Consider the following 16459-nt stretch of genomic DNA (forward strand, 5'->3'; position numbering starts at 1 on the left):
GGCTTTTTGAGCTAGCCTGTGGCCTTATTGCTACTGTTGCATTACACAGCGTTAGAGCTACATTAACAGCAAGTTTCTCTTTTCTCTATGTTAAACAGCAAGGCAATTTTATTGATTGCATATAACTGCTTACTAGAAGTGCTTTTGTAGATAGTTACAGTATTCACCAACAAGAATCAAAGTGAAAATAAAACCCAAAAATTACATACAGAGCTTTGGCGGTAAAAGAAAAATAACAGTGACTCTTCTTTCAATTACTTTAGTTGCCACAAACCAAGAACACAAAGATCCTGTCTTCCTGGATTTGACAAATAGGAAGGAGTTTCAAATGTGTCAAACAGTCTATGCTAAATCTAAAACTGAGCTTAAATGCAAAAAAAAACTGTAGAAACTCAACAACCTCATCTTTAACAATAACAGAAGGTGGTCAGGAGGCACAGGGTTGGCCTTCATCCTCTCCACTCTTGCATTTTAGTCCTGCTGTTGAGTACTGGATTTGCTCTGCTGTCTGTACATCCAAAACAATCCTTTCTGTACATCCAAAACAAGGCTTACAAGAAACAAGAGTACTTGTATTATGGGTTGTATCACTGCACTAAGAACAGAAAACAGACTTTCCAAATGCTTCTGCAAGCCAGTTGTGATGTACTTACGCATCATACTCATATGGCAGAACCGATTCAACTGAGTCCAGTCTGTTCACAAAGAGCTCAATTAGTGACTGAAACGGAGAAAAGAAGTGTGAAAATACAAATCTGCAAAATCAGATGCACGGCCAACACGAAGCGCATCACCAACTGTCAGGAGCTAATCAAAGTTACAGCACGGCAGAGTTACTACACTCTTCTGACAGGCCCGACCGCGGCACTGGGCCACGCCACAGCCAACCCCCAAGAGCACCGGGTCCACCACAGGAGGCTGCAGCAATGAAGGGAAATTTGATTTTTTTTGAGTAATGACTGAAAAATTGGGCGGGAAAGGGAGAATTCCACCCCCCCGGGGGAAATTTCAGGTGTGCCGGGGAGAAGGCGGCGGGTGTCACTTCCCGGAGCAAAGGTTGCCTCCCGAGAGGGACCGGCCGGGGCTCACGCCGGGCGCCTGAAGGGTTCCTCGGCAGCCCCTCCCGGTCGCAGGAACCCCGTCAAGCCCGCTCGGTGCCTCCGCATCCAGGGAGGAGCCCCGGCGGGCCTCCCGCGAGGGCTCTCACCTTGCAGCCCTCGCTCTCCTTGTCGTCGTCGCAGAAGCTGACGGGAGCCAGGCCGGGCAGGTAGAAGGCGGTGCAGAGATGGGCCAGCAGCAAGATGCCGGCCGCCAGCAGCCTCATCTTCCAGCCTCAGGGGGCGAAGGCAGCATGAGCCGAAGCGGCAGCCCCGACTCCCGCCACCCCCGGCAGCGCCTTGCGGAGGCAGCCCCAGCCCAGGCAGAGGCCAGCAGCGGCGGCGTCACAACGGCGTTGGGGCCGCGGCGCCTGCGTGGTGCCGGGTGAGGGGCTGGGCGCCATCTTGAGGTAGGGCGCTGCGAGGCGCGGCCGCTCCGCTCCTCACGGAGGTTGGCGTTACTCTGGGACGTTTTGGGGGAAGCGATTTCTCTTCTTCCTCGCCTTCCACGTTCACTTCAGTTCTTGCTCTAAGAGCCCTCTGCTGGCACTGGGTTCCACGCAGCTGCACCCTCTGCAGTGCTCCCTATTTATTTTCAGTTTCACGATAAATAGAAAGGTGCTCTTTTTCCTAAAGCCTCCTATGGGTGATTAGTACCAGAGCCTCTTTCCAGGTTCTAGCCCCCTGCATAGCAGAGAAAAACTTAAATTAGATCTTTACCAGCTCAGAAATTAGGGGTGGAAATCCCAGATATTGCAACCTGTGGTTGCAACCATCACTTTCAAGAATTAAATGTGGTGGGGTTTGTAGGGGGAGCAGGGGGACGTTGTTTGTTGGTTGTTTTTTGGTTTAGTGTGTTTTATTTTTGTTGTTTGTTTGTTTGTCTGGATATCTGGTTCATCACCTTGTGATGCTTACAGCCAGTAACAGTGGGATGCACACCAGCTCTTGGTGTTGCCTGGCTCCTTCCCGCTACAGTGCAGCTACAGCGGTGCCACGAACATGGTGTCAGGCTCCAGGATCGCTTGTTCAGGTAGCAACGGCAGGAGCAGTGCTCGGGGACAGCTGCAAAGCCTGTCTGAGAAGCAGGGCATGTGAAAGCACTGGCTGCAATCCAAGCTCCATGCCACTGTGGCAAGACGTAAACTCACTGCTGAGACATTAAGCTAAAAGTATCGCTGTTGATACAGGGTAGGGAATGTCTCCATCTTCCTTTCTGTAATTCCTGTTGAGGCAAACTGTTGCCTCTCTGGTTTCCAATCTATCTATTTGCATTTCCCATGCAAAACTATGTACAACAATTTTATCCAACTCGTAAATCAGTGGTGTGTTGCCCTTACCATTTTGCACTGAGCAAAAGGAGAAGAAATAAAGGAAGGGTAATAATTGCTTATCTCACGTGTCTTTTCTGTTGAATCTGGGGAAGCTGAGTTGTCATTTCAAGAAGCTCCAATTATAGATCAGGGAATTGTGATCCACCTTGTATTGCTAATCTGAAAGGGAGCACAACTAGATCCCAAATAGGTTATTTGGGAGAAACACATAGTGGAGTTGCGGTTTAGAGAAAGTTAACAAAGTTAATCCCAGAAACAATTGGTTTGTGCTGCTTTGATCCACTCTATCCTGAATTTCACGGAGCAAAAATACTGATTTTCTACAAATACCTAGCAAGTGACAGCTGCCCAGAAAATTGTTCTTTGTCATGGAAGTATTAATCTGATCTTTTCAGTTATTAGTTTTTGACTATATATCTGGAGGGAATTATGTTCCTTTTTTATTCATTCTGATTACATTTTCTGACATACTTTTAATTCTTTCTCTGCTCAGACATTTGGAAGATACGCAGTTTGTTCTCTATATTTTGTTTCAGGCTTATTTGATTACGTGTGGTGCATGCAGATCTGTTTCTGTGATTATCTATGCTCGTTAGCCTGGTTTTCTAAAAATGAAGCCAAACAAACAAACAAAAACCCCAAAACAAGTCTTATGTGATCGGATTATTTTTGTATTCAGTAGTCCTCATCCCCCAGCTCTCCTGATCCCTTTATCTAGATTAAGCCCAAAGTATGAAGAACTTGGTGAAAGGCCAATATGTTTGATGAAAAAATGCAGGATCTAAAGGCGGATCCAAAGTACTGCCCGTCTGCATGAATTACAGAAGGTCATCTTTCCCTTTTCCAATGGACAGTAATATCATCCAGAAACTTTTACCATCTATGCTGAAAAGTTATCTTTTAAGTACATACTACAGTCCAGAGTGTTTGAGAGCTACCTTCTTTTGTATTCTCAGCAGATCTATGAGGTAGTCTGAAGCAATGTTGCCTTCTGTTCTCACCAACACACAGGGCAGTTGAATGTCAGTAACTGAACAGAAGGGTCTGAAAAATTGAAGATAAGAATAGGGTCTGGTGTTTTCTTATCAGGATGTGACAATTATGTAGCCACGTGACTGTAACTGCACTGGGCAGAATGAATAGAGTCTGTGGACTCTGTGGCACCTCTGAGGAAGGACAGTCTGAAGAATGCCACATTGGTGAATACAAGACACAGAGGGCTTGGGCAAGTGCTAAGAAAATGGATGAGAATGTGCAGCTGGACCCATATTCTTTGTCTCCTATGACTGCCACAGGACAACACGGCCTGGAAAACTACACCACCACTTCCGATTACTTTGAGAAGCCCTAGGAAAAGCCATTGGTGACCTGATGCCACTGATACAGATGCAGTACCAGAATATGGAGCGGCTCTGGAAACTGGCTCCTCACAGCTAACATCCAGCTAACATCCCTCGGTACAGCAAATCCATCCCTAGGAACGCACAAGGACTGGCTGCTGGCATCCTATTTATTACTCAAACCTGAGATGAGGGAGCTTCATGTGGGGTTCTGAGTTCCCTGGTTTTTAACTAGTAGGATTTCAGCATAGGAACCAGGTGTATTAATTTACTGCAATACATCTTGTCACCATTCCCTTAATGTACAAGGATGAGTTAGGAACTATATGAACCCCCTAAAACATTCAAGGAATCTACAATTCCCTAGTTTTTGCATCTTGCAGAAATCAATTTAAGGGACCTTCAAAGAGTATGAAAGACATTAGTAATCCTGGCAACCAGCTAGGCTTTTTGAATTTTTGTAAAAGATAACAAATTGAGAAAGGACTTACAAAATAGCTATCCGGTTTAAAACCTCACAGAATAAATAATCAAGCAACTTCCCTTTTGGTTTTGTCACTTATTTTTAAGAAGGTAACAGAAAAATCCATTTTTGCTTTTAAATTAAAAGACTGAATGATATTTACACTGGGGTGACTCTAAGAAAATAGGCCTCGTTGACAGTTTAGATGAAACACAAATTCAAATTATGGAAACCTAGCAAATTTCTGTACGCACAGACTTCTTTCTAACTTTTCAGCTATCAAATTTACTCGGCAAAATGGCCACAATTAAACTTCAGGTATAATTAAAATTGGAGTTAGTTGAAATAGTGGAAAACTCCGTGTTACGAACAACGTATTTCATTTTAAACCAGGCTTGTTTCAGTTTACCATAGGTCTCTGAGGAAGGGGTATTGACATAAGCCTGCCATGTGACGTACACATATATTAACTAATAGTGCCTTGAGACCGCTCTAAGTGTTAAACTCCCACACAGGCACTTCCACGGAGTTTGACCCTACTGCGAGTTGTTTCCAACGCAGCGAAGCGACCGCTCCGGGTGGCCCGTCCCAGCGCAAGGCGAGGAGCGGCCGCGCCTCCCGAGCTCAGGCGCCTGCAGACAAAGGCAGAAGCGCGGCGCGGCTGCAGAACGTGGCTCCAGCCGGGCCGAGAAAGCCCCGCTCCTACCGTACCCGGGGGCGGCGCAGGGCCCGGGCGCGGTGCCCCCGGCCTCCCGGTGCTCCCGGGGCGCGGGGCCCGAGGCGGCCCCAGGGAGACCCCGGCCCCCCCCCCTCTCCGGCGCCGCGTGCATCCGGGGCCCCGGCCGGCCGGTGACGTCAGCGCTATAAAGGCCTGCAGCGCCTTTGTTCGCTCTCATTGCGCAGTTGCGGCACGGCGGGAGTGGGGGTGAGTGCTGCCGGGCGGCTCCGGGGGCTCCGGGCGCCGGGGAAGCGGGGTGCCGCTGCCGTGGCCGCCTGGGGGCCGGCCGCGGAAGGCGGCGGCGCGGTAGCAAGCGCGGTGCGTAGGTGAGGCAGCCGGGCTCCGCGCGGCCGCCGCTGCGGGCCCGAGGCGCGGCGGAGCCGGGCCTGGCCGCCTGCCCGCCCCGCGCGGCGCCGAGGGAGCAGCGCGGCCGCGGCGGGCCGCGGGGGGGTCCCAGGCGTGCGAGGCGCGCTGCGGCCGCCATTTTAGGTGCGGGGGTTCCGCGCGGGGTGCCGCCGCGGGCTCGCCGCGTCCCCGGGGAGGACACAGGAGGGGCGTGCGGAGGGATGGGGATGCGGTCGGGCTGCGCGCTCGGGTCAGCGCCCAGGCGGTCGTCTGGCGCCGGTAGGGAGAGGAGTCCCCGCCGGAGGTGGCCGCCATTTTGTAGAGGTGTGTGGAGAGCGCCGAGGGTCTGCCGCCCCCCTCCTTGTCCTCCTCCTCCTCCTCCCCTTCCCGGCGGCTCCGCGGGGCACGGAGGGGGCGGCCCCCGCGGCTTCTGCGGCCGCCCGCGCGGCTGAGGGGGCCCGGCCCGGCCCCTCCGGCCCCCGGCAGCCCGCGCCTCGGGGGGCTGCTTTGTCTCCGCGCCCCGTGTGCGCAGGGAGCGGAGCAGGCCCTTGGTGCGCCCCGCTGCGGGCTTTCCCGCCAGCGGCCCGCAGGCGTGCGGGTAACGCTTGGCCCCAGGCGTCAGGCGCTTTGCCAGGCATTCTGAGGCTGTGCTTTGTCTTTGTTCTGGGCTCTTCCCACTCCCATTAGCCTGCGTAGGGTTGCAGTGATGGAGTGGTATGCGTTCCGTAGGCCGAGACTCTGGCGTAGCCTCGATGTTCTTAAAATAACTTAAAAGATTGTGCTTAATTCGGAGTATTGGCCCACCTGGCTTTAAATTAAGTACTTTGGTTTTATCTTGACATATTAAGTATATTTATTGGAAAACTTGTGGCAGGGCTTAAGAGCAACTGCTAGGTTTATTATCAAGGCCAAAAAAACCTGCTTTTCCGTGTTCCCCAATATTATTTGATGTTAAAACTGTTTTCATCAGTGCTTTGCTTCACTTCTCAAAGTTGACGTACTCTATTTGAAATAGCTATTTGCCTTAGGCTCTTACTTTTTTTTTTGTCTGTTATACATCAAATCTCTTACTTGACGTCCCGTTCAAGGAAAATTTCCTTGAATGTATGAGGAAAGTTGAATATTCCATGGGGTTGTCTGGAAGTCTCTTTTAGTTTAATGTTTTGTTAATGACAGCCATATGCTTTTAATAGGTCATTCGTGGCATCAAAATGGTTGAAGCAGATCGTCCTGGAAAACTGTTCATCGGGGGCCTGAACACAGAGACAAATGAAAAAGCCCTTGAGGCTGTATTTGGCAAATATGGACGCATTGTGGAAGGTAAAAACAATAAGAAAAAGCTCTTGCTACTTTAAGATTAAAAAAAACTTAGCTGTGATGACTCTTTGGTGTTGATCATCTGAAATGATGATACTTTCATGTCCTCTAAGAAGTTCTGAGCTTAAAGGTTAAATAAAGGCTGTGTTGAAACCTAATTATGGAAAAAGAATAACATAGCTTTATTTCCACAGTCCTCTTGATGAAAGATCGTGAAACCAACAAGTCCAGAGGGTTTGCATTTGTAACGTTCGAGAGTCCAGCAGACGCAAAAGATGCTGCCAGAGACATGAATGGAAAGGTAGGAATTAAGATCAATTACACTTTGCTGTTGCTACTAACCAGAAATACTGATCTATGGAATAAATTAACTAATAATAAGACTGGGAAAGACAATGGACTAGAAGATCTTGGAGACAAGTCATAGCTTTAAATCTGTCAAAATGTATTACTTCTGAGCTTCCATGAAGTTGGAATCACTTTCTCCTGATCCTGGATATGACAGTAGAAAGTGAAGCCTGGCCATCAGTCAGTCATACTTTTTCAATTGGTGATGGATGGTTTTCTAGTAGACTGCTCTTCACTATTTTCTGTTCTATGATGCTTTTTTAAACTGTATTTGAATGTAGTGCTGTAGAAACTACAATTTGGGGAAGTGACTTACCTGAAAACTGTGAATGTTCCCTGTAACGTGGGTTTAATGTGACTTCCCTACTCTGTGGTGCATTGATACACCCTTAATTTGTAGGTGTCCGTACATATGCGAGTTGCATCGTCAACCCGCTTGGTATGTATGTGGAGCATCTTTCCAGTTACTGTGAAATAGTTCTGTAGTTAACTAGCAATTGAATCGCTTGTTTACACCCTACAGTGGAACTATATGACTTACTGGAGAAAATACTAAATAACTAATATGTATTTAATGTTTGTAAAAGAAAATCAAACCTGAAAATTTGGAACAAAGACTTCTGAGATTAGCATCAGGATAGCGTAAATTCCTTCAACAAGCTATTGTGATCTGTGTCTGTTTCAGGATGTGTTTGAAAAGCTAGATGCAAGTCTGTAACTTAACGGTCAACAGCAGCCTATCTTCAAAGAGATGCTGTCTTTTTAGGCAGTGCAAGCTGTCATCTCAGTTAACTTGAATTTCAATCTCTGGTCTTTAATGCATAATCTGAACAGGTCAGGTGTTAAGGTCATGCTGAATCGGCCTTTCTGTAAGCAGTGCTTCTGGTGGTGCTTTCTTGTAAGGTTAAAAAAAGCTTCTACTTACAATGATTGAATAACACTTGTGTTTTTGGTAGCTGTTGGTGCAAGATATTGAATTGAAAGAAAAATGTCCGTTATTGCAGTCCATAGGTAATGCATATAAATATTTGCACTTCTAGCAATAAAAAAATCTTTTTCTAGTGTTCACAGAGAACGCATATAGTAAAATGTAGTTATTCCTTGGTTTGTGTTATAGTGGGCTGTCTGCTGTGTGTGCTTCTTAGTTCCTGTGTGCTTGAGGACAGTCTCATGATGGTTAGTGTTGCTTTCTTCAGAGACTTGCTTTGTCTTATTCAAGTTAGTCGTTTTTCTCAAGGTGGAGAGTGACAAGTCAGATAATGTCCTTTCTATTGCTGGTCTAAACATCCTTAAAGGTGCGTTCCTTACTGAATGTACCTCCCGTTGTGTAGTTTGCTACAGTTCTGAAGACCTGTTTACCTGCAGTTCTGAAACCCTGATTTCCTCGGAATTAATCATTCCACTGAACCCTCACATATGGTAACTTGAAGCACCAACAACTAACTGTCAGACTGAAAGGAGTTTAGTCACTAATCCTAGGAACTGTTTGCGGAGTGCACCATTTTCATTTAATGCCTCTGAAAATAAATCACCAACTGGTCTAGATCTTTAGTACTGTCTTTTCGATCACATTGGAAACATTCATGAAAATAATGCTTAGTAAAGTAGCTAAATGAAATTTAATGCTTGTCTGAGATGCCTGTTTTGGACCGCACCATATGCATCACTCAAGAACTGTTAGAAAGTACTGCCTTGTGGGTCATCATTCTAATGGATTCTGTCTTCAGAGCTGGAAAACTAAACATGCCTCCATCTGCTTTGAAATCTGAACACCGAAGTATGAAAAGAGCTTCCTCACTCAGGATTTGGCCAAGAATGACCGTTTAACATAAATCTTGTAGGTGTTGCTATATATCATGCCAATTCTGTAGTGGTCTAGCGTGGTTTAACCATGGGTATGGAAGATGTGGAAGATGATTGGGAGGTAGCCTCTCGTCCTCATCTTGAGAAAGCCTTCTAGACAATAAGTGATGCTTGTACTTCAAAAAGACTCTGTACTCTAGATCTGAAGAGCTGTGATGCTTGAGGCATGCTGTGGGAAGAGATCATTCTAATCTGTCTGAAATAGAAGCTTCTCTTCACGTTTGGAAGCGATGGGTTGGAGTTCTCATGAAAATTACAGGCACTTCAAAAGACGCAGCAGCAGCAGTACTGTGCAGACAATAGTTCAAGCAGTCTATAAGGAGTAAGTTACAGTCTAGCCAGGGAAGAAGGTTCTGTGTGGCCTGTGTATAGCTCATTCTGTCATTCCAAAGAAAAATCAAATTTGCAGCCAGTAGAAGAGGCTGACTTCAATGATTTCTGCAAGAGTGTATCTGCAGTTGCCGTGTTAGGGACAGGGGAAGGGAAGAAAAGGGTTAAATAGCTCACTTTAAAATGGAACAGGCATAAACTAGTCTCAGCATGCTTGTTGAAAATTTTAGTCCTGAAGAAGGTCAGGAGATAATAGTTTTGGGGGAAGGGCAATTTTTTCAATTTAAACTTTCTCTGCAGAATTGGATCAATCTTAGCCTGAGCTGCACAGTAAAAATGTTAGAAGTATCTTATAGCGAATTCTTCAGGAAAAACCTTAATTGCATGGTAGTAAAGTCAACATCCTGATGTCATGAAATGGACCTGCTTATCTAAATACAAGTGTGAATACTCCAAGTATGTATTGAACATTCTATGAAGTAGGCTGTTGTGATCTTCTGGTTTTAAGTCCTGAGGGGAAAAAAATAATCTATAATTAAAGAGAATATGACCTTAGAGAAACATCCGGGAGAAGCCAGAGATAAAATTCCATTTGAAGCATTGCATTCTTCCATTTGAAGACCTGCCAAGCCAGCTGGAGCGTGTTGAGATGTTGGAAGCAAATACTACAATCCAAATGACAGTCTAAACTGTACTCAGCACTGGAGAAGATTGCCTTCGTCTAATCATCAGAAACTTATTTCCCATTCTTCTGGTGAAGAATTGATACAATATGCAGAAGCTCAGCCTGATAGGAAATTACCTTCAGTTCTTGAATGTATTTGGTGGAAGGAAGCCTTCATGATGTGATGTCAAGGAACATGCAGAAATGGTGGAGTCACTGCAGCATCAATAGTAAAATCTTCCATTTGAGAGTGAAGCCCTGTGTGATGTTAGGCTGCTGTTTCATGCAAGTTTCTTTGGAGCTCTCAAATTACGGCCATTGAAACCTTCCAAATACACTACATTTAACTTCTGTTGGAAAGGGAGCAATTTGCAGGACAGTTCTCTAATTCTGTTTGCTTGAGGTTCCCTGGCACAATACAAAATGGTACAGGTTGTTCATTCCACATACGGGAGTTTTAATTATGATTGCAAATCTACTACTAGCCTTAGATGACTGTTCAGTAGACTTCCCTACATTCTAGCACCAAGGCGATGCCACTCAGTGGTGCCCGGATCATACTACAAATGCTGCTGTAACACTCTGTGTCAAGATTATAAACACCAACTAATAAGTTCATTTTGACAGCTTTTTTTTTTCGCTTTGGGCCCATTGGAAAAACAATTCCGTATTCTGAGATGGCTTGTCTGAGTTTTATCTGTTCAGTAAGATGAGAACTTTCTCTACTTGACCTGAAAACTGATAACATGAAAATGTTCCCTCTGCTTTAAAATAGGACAAACTTTGACAGATACCTTCTGGTTTAAAAGATCTTTTTGGACTTCAGGACTGCTGGAAAGCATTTTGAAAAGAAATGTGTTTTGCCTGGGTAGGATGCATAGGTTCAAGACATAAGGAAATAGTAGAAGTCATTGGGAAAACTCTGCTCCCTATATTTAGAAAAGCAAATTAAAAAAAAAAAAAAACACCGACTTGGCATCCAGATACTCAAAACCTCATGGTAATGAAAAGTGGTGATATTAGGTTTCCAAAATTCAAACAAGCTGTCGGGAATTTCTCATGAAATGGGACAGCTGCGGTTGTGATGGCAAAGTTTAAGGCTTCAAGCCTACTTTTTCCAGTTTTGAGAAGGATGACTGAGATATGAGATGTGATGGTAAAATTACAAACTAAGATACAAACTAAGTTCCAGGGATTAGCGGTATTAATGCTTTCTCCTGGAATGTTTCAGCTTGTCATGCCAGATGTGTTTTTGAGAAACTTTATATAATTAAAAGACTTCTATTAAGTCAAAGACAAGACCAGTGTGATTTTGCTAGTATTTTTTTCCACAATGGATCAAGTCAGACCTTTGGATACACACACGTTTTTCAAACAGTAGGTACAACTCTGGTGGCAGGATACATGAGCTACTGGAGTGGATGATTTCAGAAAGGGACAGATTTCATTGAAGAAGATTGTTTTACCTCAGTAAATAATCACCAGCAGTCAAGAGTAACATACTACTAGCAGTCGGTTTTTGACCATTATTGCAGTAAAGAAGTGCAATTAACAGCACTTCTTTTCTAATTCATTAGGTATTGTAGCAGAGTCAAATATTTAACAAAAGGCAAATAAACATATTTGCCAGGATAAATGTACAATAAGCCAACTTCAGTAGAGCTTGTGATCTTGGCTCTGTTCGGTTGACCAAATGTGAGGTGTCTGAAAGGCAATACAGAAATCTGATAAACTTAAGTTACTTGGTATGTCTTACTACCTGCTCATATTTGAGATACAATAAGCTGGCTGCAGAGTTCCTGTTACTGCAGGTCTGTGCTCCAGAAAAAACATACGCTTCAAAGAAAAGTCCCCTCTGCAAAAGCAAGTAAGAGTAATTTGTGGCAGTCACCTCTTTTTGAAAACTCAGCTTGAAACAGTAGAAAAGAGGGGTGAATTACCATACTCAGTCTGCTTTGTAGATGCTGAAATTACTTCTAAATACTTCAGCGATCACCGTTTAATCAGGACATCAAGCAAATGTACTTAAACGGCCTCCCCATTGCCAGAAACCCCAACTGAAGCTAAGATACCTTCAGCTTAATCCTGTAGCTACTGGTGCAGTCAGTTTGGTACAAAAGTTCGTGGCAATTGGAAGTAAATTGGAGCTCATAAATCGTATTTCATTTACAGAATAAATGACATGGGGCTGCCGTAGTCATTGGACCCTTTTGTTTTGACTGAAAGTCCTTTTCGATGCTGCTCTGTATTTTTCATCAATACAACAAGAATGAAGTACTGTAGAAATAGGCCCAACATGCTGCTGAGTACGTGGGGACTAATACTGAAGACTGAAATCTGTTCTAGAGTTGCTCTAACTTTATAAAATGGAAGCCCTATAATAGTGAAGCAAGAGGGGCTTAATTTAAGAAATACAAACATGACTGAGCAATAAGTAAAGCAGCTTCTTCTTTAGTCATTAGATGGGAAAGCAATTAAAGTGGAACAAGCAACCAAGCCCTCCTTTGAAAGTGGTGGTAGGCGTGGGCCGCCACCCCCTCCACGAAGCAGAGGTCCTCCCAGGGGCCTTAGAGGTGGAAGAGGCGGAAGTGGCGCAAGAGGACCACCTTCAAGAGGGAGTCACTTGGGTATGTATTTACCTATCTCATTATATACTTGGACAACATACAAGACAATTCCATTGGAAGATGACAATAATCCTACTGGAAAAAGTCAAAGAGCTGAATAGTGCACTCCTTGTTCATTATTAAAATGATGAAATATGATCTCGGCAGTTGAGTCAAATTTTTGATTAGGCAAGTACACCTTAAGAAAAAGGCTTTCAAATATGAAGATTCCCTTCTACATCTAACACTCTACCTGACTTTTGGCTATGAAAGAAAAGCAAAACTCCTGCCCTGCACGTGAGAAAGGAAGTTTTCTGGTATTCAAGTTGAAAAAGTGATTCTCTTCCACCAGGGACAGGGAACTGCCTTCTGTTCTTATGTAGAAAGTGGTCAAAACTCAGTGAACTGTAGGTGTTTAAATGACTGATCCTTCTGGGTCACAGTGGCAATTAGGGAAGTTAAGCATTACTTGTTACAGTGTTTTCAGTTGAAGTTTTCTGAAATGCAGGGGTAATATGCTACTTGATACTGGATGTTCTTTAACTTAGATATATCTTTGTTTAGAGACTTTTCAGTATCAAAATAGTCATTTAAAAATAAAGCAGCACCTGAGGTATAATGAGGGGAAAAATGGAAATAGTAAAAACTCCATTCTTAGAGAGTCTGTGTAGTAGGTCCTACAGAACCTCTGTTTCCTCTTTATGTAGGATCTTCTCTAGTACATCTTCCCAGGTGGTGGCTTTTTGTCTTCTGAGGACAATAACTTGTTCAGCATTTAAGCTGTGGCTGATGACAGATACCAGTTTTCTTTCTCCCTTGCATCACACCCTGTGGCTTTTGGTTCACTTCTGTAAGATAATTCTTAAAAGGAATTTAAGCTGTGAAAAAGTTAATTTGGCATGCTCTCAATTCTGCCAGTATCTAGCAGTGGCCAAAGCACAAGAGGAGGGGTTTTTAGGTGCCTAAAATTAAGAGGTTTGCTGTTGATGACACAGTACTGGTAACAGCAGTTATTGCAGTTCAGGCTTTTAAGGGCATATAGGTGAGTATTACAGAAGTAACGAGGTGTGTGGCTTACCCTTTTAGGGTCTTCTCGAGGACCACTTCCCATGAAGAGAGGTCCGCCTCCACGAAGTGGAGGCCCTCCACCTAAAAGATCTGCACCTTCAGGACCAGTGCGTAGCAGTAGTATGGGAGGAAGAGGTAAGAACTTGATAAATTATGTTATTGCTTAGTCAGCCAGCTTGCAGTACCTTAGTCTTCAGAAACTAATGCAAATCATTGATTTTAAGTTAAATCTGTTGTGGGCTAGTGCATTCTCTTTACTAATCTGTCAGTTCTCTTATTTACACCACTTTGTAGCTGTTTGTACAATTTAGTGTGATTCTAAAGATGTTCATGTTATTTCTGCTTGTATAGTTTTAAAGCAGCACTGTAAATTATTGCAAGGTGAACTACAGATGGTGTTCCTAAATCACTGTAAGCAGTTTGCTAATACTTTGCTAATACTGCCTTGAGGAGTCTTCTGTGTGTTGAGGAGTCTTCTGTGTGTTCAAGTGCTAGTTAAATTCTAAAATTTGGGTTGCTTCTCTTAAGCTCCTGTGTCACGTGGAAGAGACAGTTATGGTGGTCCTCCACGCAGAGAACCGATGCCATCACGAAGAGATGTCTACATGTCTCCAAGAGATGACGGCTACAGCACTAAAGACGGGTAAATTTTCTTACTCATTTAGCTTGGCTTAATTTTAAGTTCTTCTGAGAAGGATTTTGATCCCTGATTGTTTCAAAGTGTGACAAGTAGTTAACAACGCAATTGTTGTTCTTTGTAGTTACTCAAGCAGAGATTATCCCAGTTCCAGGGATACAAGGGACTATGCGCCACCTCCACGGGACTATGCATATCGTGATTACGGTCATTCCAGTTCACGTGATGAATACCCCTCGAGGGGCTATAGGTATCTACTACTGGATTTTTGTCCATGTCCTTCTATTTCTGCTGTGGTCCAGCTGACTTATACTAAGTCTCAGTAGTCTTTCCTCTTACAGTGATCGTGACGGATACGGTGGCGGACGTGACAGAGACTACTCCGATCATCCAAGTGGAGGATCCTACAGAGATTCATATGAGAGTTATGGTAAGAATTCATTTTGAGATTCACGTAGTAATTTTTACAGGTGTCATTAAAATCTGACTTTTACTAGGTTGCTCATGTTTTAGGGGGAAGTGGCACACTTTTTTTCCCCTACAGTGAAAGTGCAGTTGTTGGTTATCATTTGATCGTCTTGTTAAATAAGCTATAAACTAAAGAAGCAAAGTCTACAGTTCAGAATTGCAACTATCTCTGGAAAATGTCTGAGTTTCTTCTCTAAAGTAACAAGCTGTTCTGGAATACCCAGTAAAGAGCCTGCCTGAATAAACACCGTCTGCATTCCTTCAAAGTCTTTAAATCCACTCACTGCCTGATACTCAATTCCCACTTTAAGTACCCTTAACATGGCAGATTATATAAAGAGCATCTCGATACATACAAAAGAGTAACAGTAAACATTTAATACAGCAGTTCTGTAAATTCAGATTGAAATTGTTATATATAACTTATGGTGTTGCCATATTACCTGACCATTGACCCTGCAGGTAACTCACGTAGTGCTCCACCTGCACGAGGGCCCCCGCCATCTTATGGTGGAAGCAGTCGGTATGATGATTACGGCAGCACACGTGATGGATATGGAAGCCGAGAAAGTTACTCAAGCAGCAGAAGTGATGTCTACTCAAGTGGCCGTGATCGTGTTGGAAGACAAGACAGGGGTCTTCCCCCATCCATGGAAAGGGGCTATCCACCGCCTCGTGATTCATACAGTAGTTCAAGCCGCGGAGCACCCAGAGGTGGTGGCCGTGGCGGAAGCAGATCTGACAGAGGTGGAGGCAGAAGCAGATACTAAAAACACTCTTAAATTTTTTGGACCAAGATAAATTTCGCAAACAAAAAAAGTGGAAGTTGTTCTATCTTTACTACCAGAGGACTACTAAAAGGAAAAGTTGTTTTTACCTTTTTTTATTGTTGCCTGTTAAGTTTTCCCCTCCATGACTTTTATGCTTTTGTGAAGAAAAGTTAAACCAATGTTTAATTTCATTTCAAAATTGTTAACATTTCTTTCAAAAGGCAGATGTTAAATGTATAAAAGTTGAGCTGTGTACTAGTGTTGTAATTTTCAAAGTAAAGTTTCCCTGAAATGCCACACTTCCCATCTGACTTTCCTCATGAATGGAATAAGCAGTTCTTACGATCTTCCACACAACATCTAACCATCTAGGATGGAGCTGGATTGTTCTACATATTCAGCATCTCATTCTTAAAGTATTGGTTGTGATGTGGAGGGTGGTGGGGATATTCCACACAAAGTTCAGTTTTGTCTAGAATTTGAAGTTAGTGTTCCCAGTTCAAAATGCCTTCAGATCCTTGTGTAAAGAAAATAGAGGATATCATTCAATTAACCTGAATGAAAAAGCAAGTGGATAATACTATTTTTTTTGCCTCCCTACTGTTCCATGGGGAATTAAAAGATGTCCCCTCCAAATGAACCGTGTACTTGTAAGTCAGCTACAGAATACTGTATGAAAAAAAGTAAAAAAATAAAAAGTTTGACCAATTCCATCAAAGAAGCTGCAAAACGATGCTTACTCATACTGTTTCAAATTTTTGCAACTCTGTAGTGTTTCACTTTTAAAGGAGCATCTTTGATTCCAAAGGAGAAAATAAGATAAGCAAGGAAGTCTTTCTCTCCACTTCTCAAAGGCTTATGGCTTCATAAAAACAAGTGAAACTTTCAGCATTCCACAGCTGATTTAAAGCATCAAATGCCTGTGAAACAGCAAAGATGGTAAGCAAAGCAAACTAGTTTTTCAGTCTAAGTCGAAATTGAATCAAGTTGTCTTCTAGTACAGTAAGACAATCTGCACGTCATGGCAATGGAAGTGCTGTCTAGATTAAAAAAAAAAAGAAAACGAAAAACTTCAATGCATTAGAAGTTCT

The 16459-nt window shown here is 43.7% G+C and overlaps 2 protein-coding genes, 1 long non-coding RNA gene and 1 other non-coding gene across 7 annotated transcripts in view; 3 read left to right on the forward strand and 1 right to left on the reverse strand.

The window, feature by feature from the left end:
- LOC121077458 (transmembrane 9 superfamily member 2-like) overlaps nt 1-1519 on the reverse strand; it is a 32051-nt gene extending 30532 nt beyond the window's left edge. Inside the window, exons 1-2 of the mRNA XM_040572726.1 lie at nt 1208-1519; nt 654-721 (exon numbers count right to left, since the gene is read on the reverse strand). Coding sequence (XP_040428660.1) covers nt 654-721; nt 1208-1324 — 185 coding nt within the window. The 5' untranslated portion in view covers nt 1325-1519. The remainder of the gene's footprint in view (nt 1-653; nt 722-1207) is intronic.
- LOC121077460 lies at nt 1431-2480 on the forward strand. The gene is made up of 2 exons (XR_005824057.1): nt 1431-1507; nt 2018-2480. It is a non-coding gene; the product is annotated as an uncharacterized LOC121077460 (long non-coding RNA).
- Nucleotides 2481-5002: 2522 nt separating this feature from the next.
- RBMX (RNA binding motif protein X-linked) lies at nt 5003-15665 on the forward strand. Of its 4 annotated transcripts, none has more exons than XM_040572730.1 (9): nt 5003-5159; nt 6491-6617; nt 6809-6915; nt 12275-12446; nt 13512-13628; nt 14022-14136; nt 14255-14380; nt 14472-14560; nt 15061-15665. In XM_040572730.1, exons 2-9 carry the CDS (start codon nt 6509-6511, stop codon nt 15366-15368), a joined length of 1143 nt encoding a protein of 380 aa, XP_040428664.1. In that variant the 5' UTR covers nt 5003-5159; nt 6491-6508; the 3' UTR covers nt 15369-15665. The 4 variants fall into 4 exon arrangements, with proteins under 4 accessions (XP_040428664.1, XP_040428661.1, XP_040428662.1 ...); XM_040572727.1 differs by having other exon boundaries at nt 5004-5159; nt 14457-14560; XM_040572728.1 differs by lacking the exon at nt 5003-5159 and adding an exon at nt 5179-5278 and having other exon boundaries at nt 14457-14560.
- Nucleotides 6669-6740, forward strand: LOC121077601. The gene has a single exon (XR_005824193.1). It is a non-coding gene; the product is annotated as a small nucleolar RNA SNORD61 (small nucleolar RNA).
- Nucleotides 15666-16459: the final 794 nt, after the last annotated feature.

This window comes from Cygnus olor, chromosome 13 (genome assembly GCF_009769625.2).
Source record: "Cygnus olor isolate bCygOlo1 chromosome 13, bCygOlo1.pri.v2, whole genome shotgun sequence".
Lineage (NCBI taxonomy): Eukaryota > Metazoa > Chordata > Aves > Anseriformes > Anatidae > Cygnus > Cygnus olor.

Bases quoted from the DNA above. Each gene is read 5' to 3' on its own strand.
- RBMX (XM_040572727.1), top strand. From the start codon at position 6,509: ATGGTTGAAGCAGATCGTCCTGGAAAACTGTTCATCGGGGGCCTGAAC. The intron at 6,618-6,808 runs GTAAAAACAATA...TTATTTCCACAG, and splicing joins ATATGGACGCATTGTGGAAG to TCCTCTTGATGAAAGATCGT. The intron at 14,137-14,254 runs GTAAATTTTCTT...TGTTCTTTGTAG, and splicing joins GGCTACAGCACTAAAGACGG to TTACTCAAGCAGAGATTATC.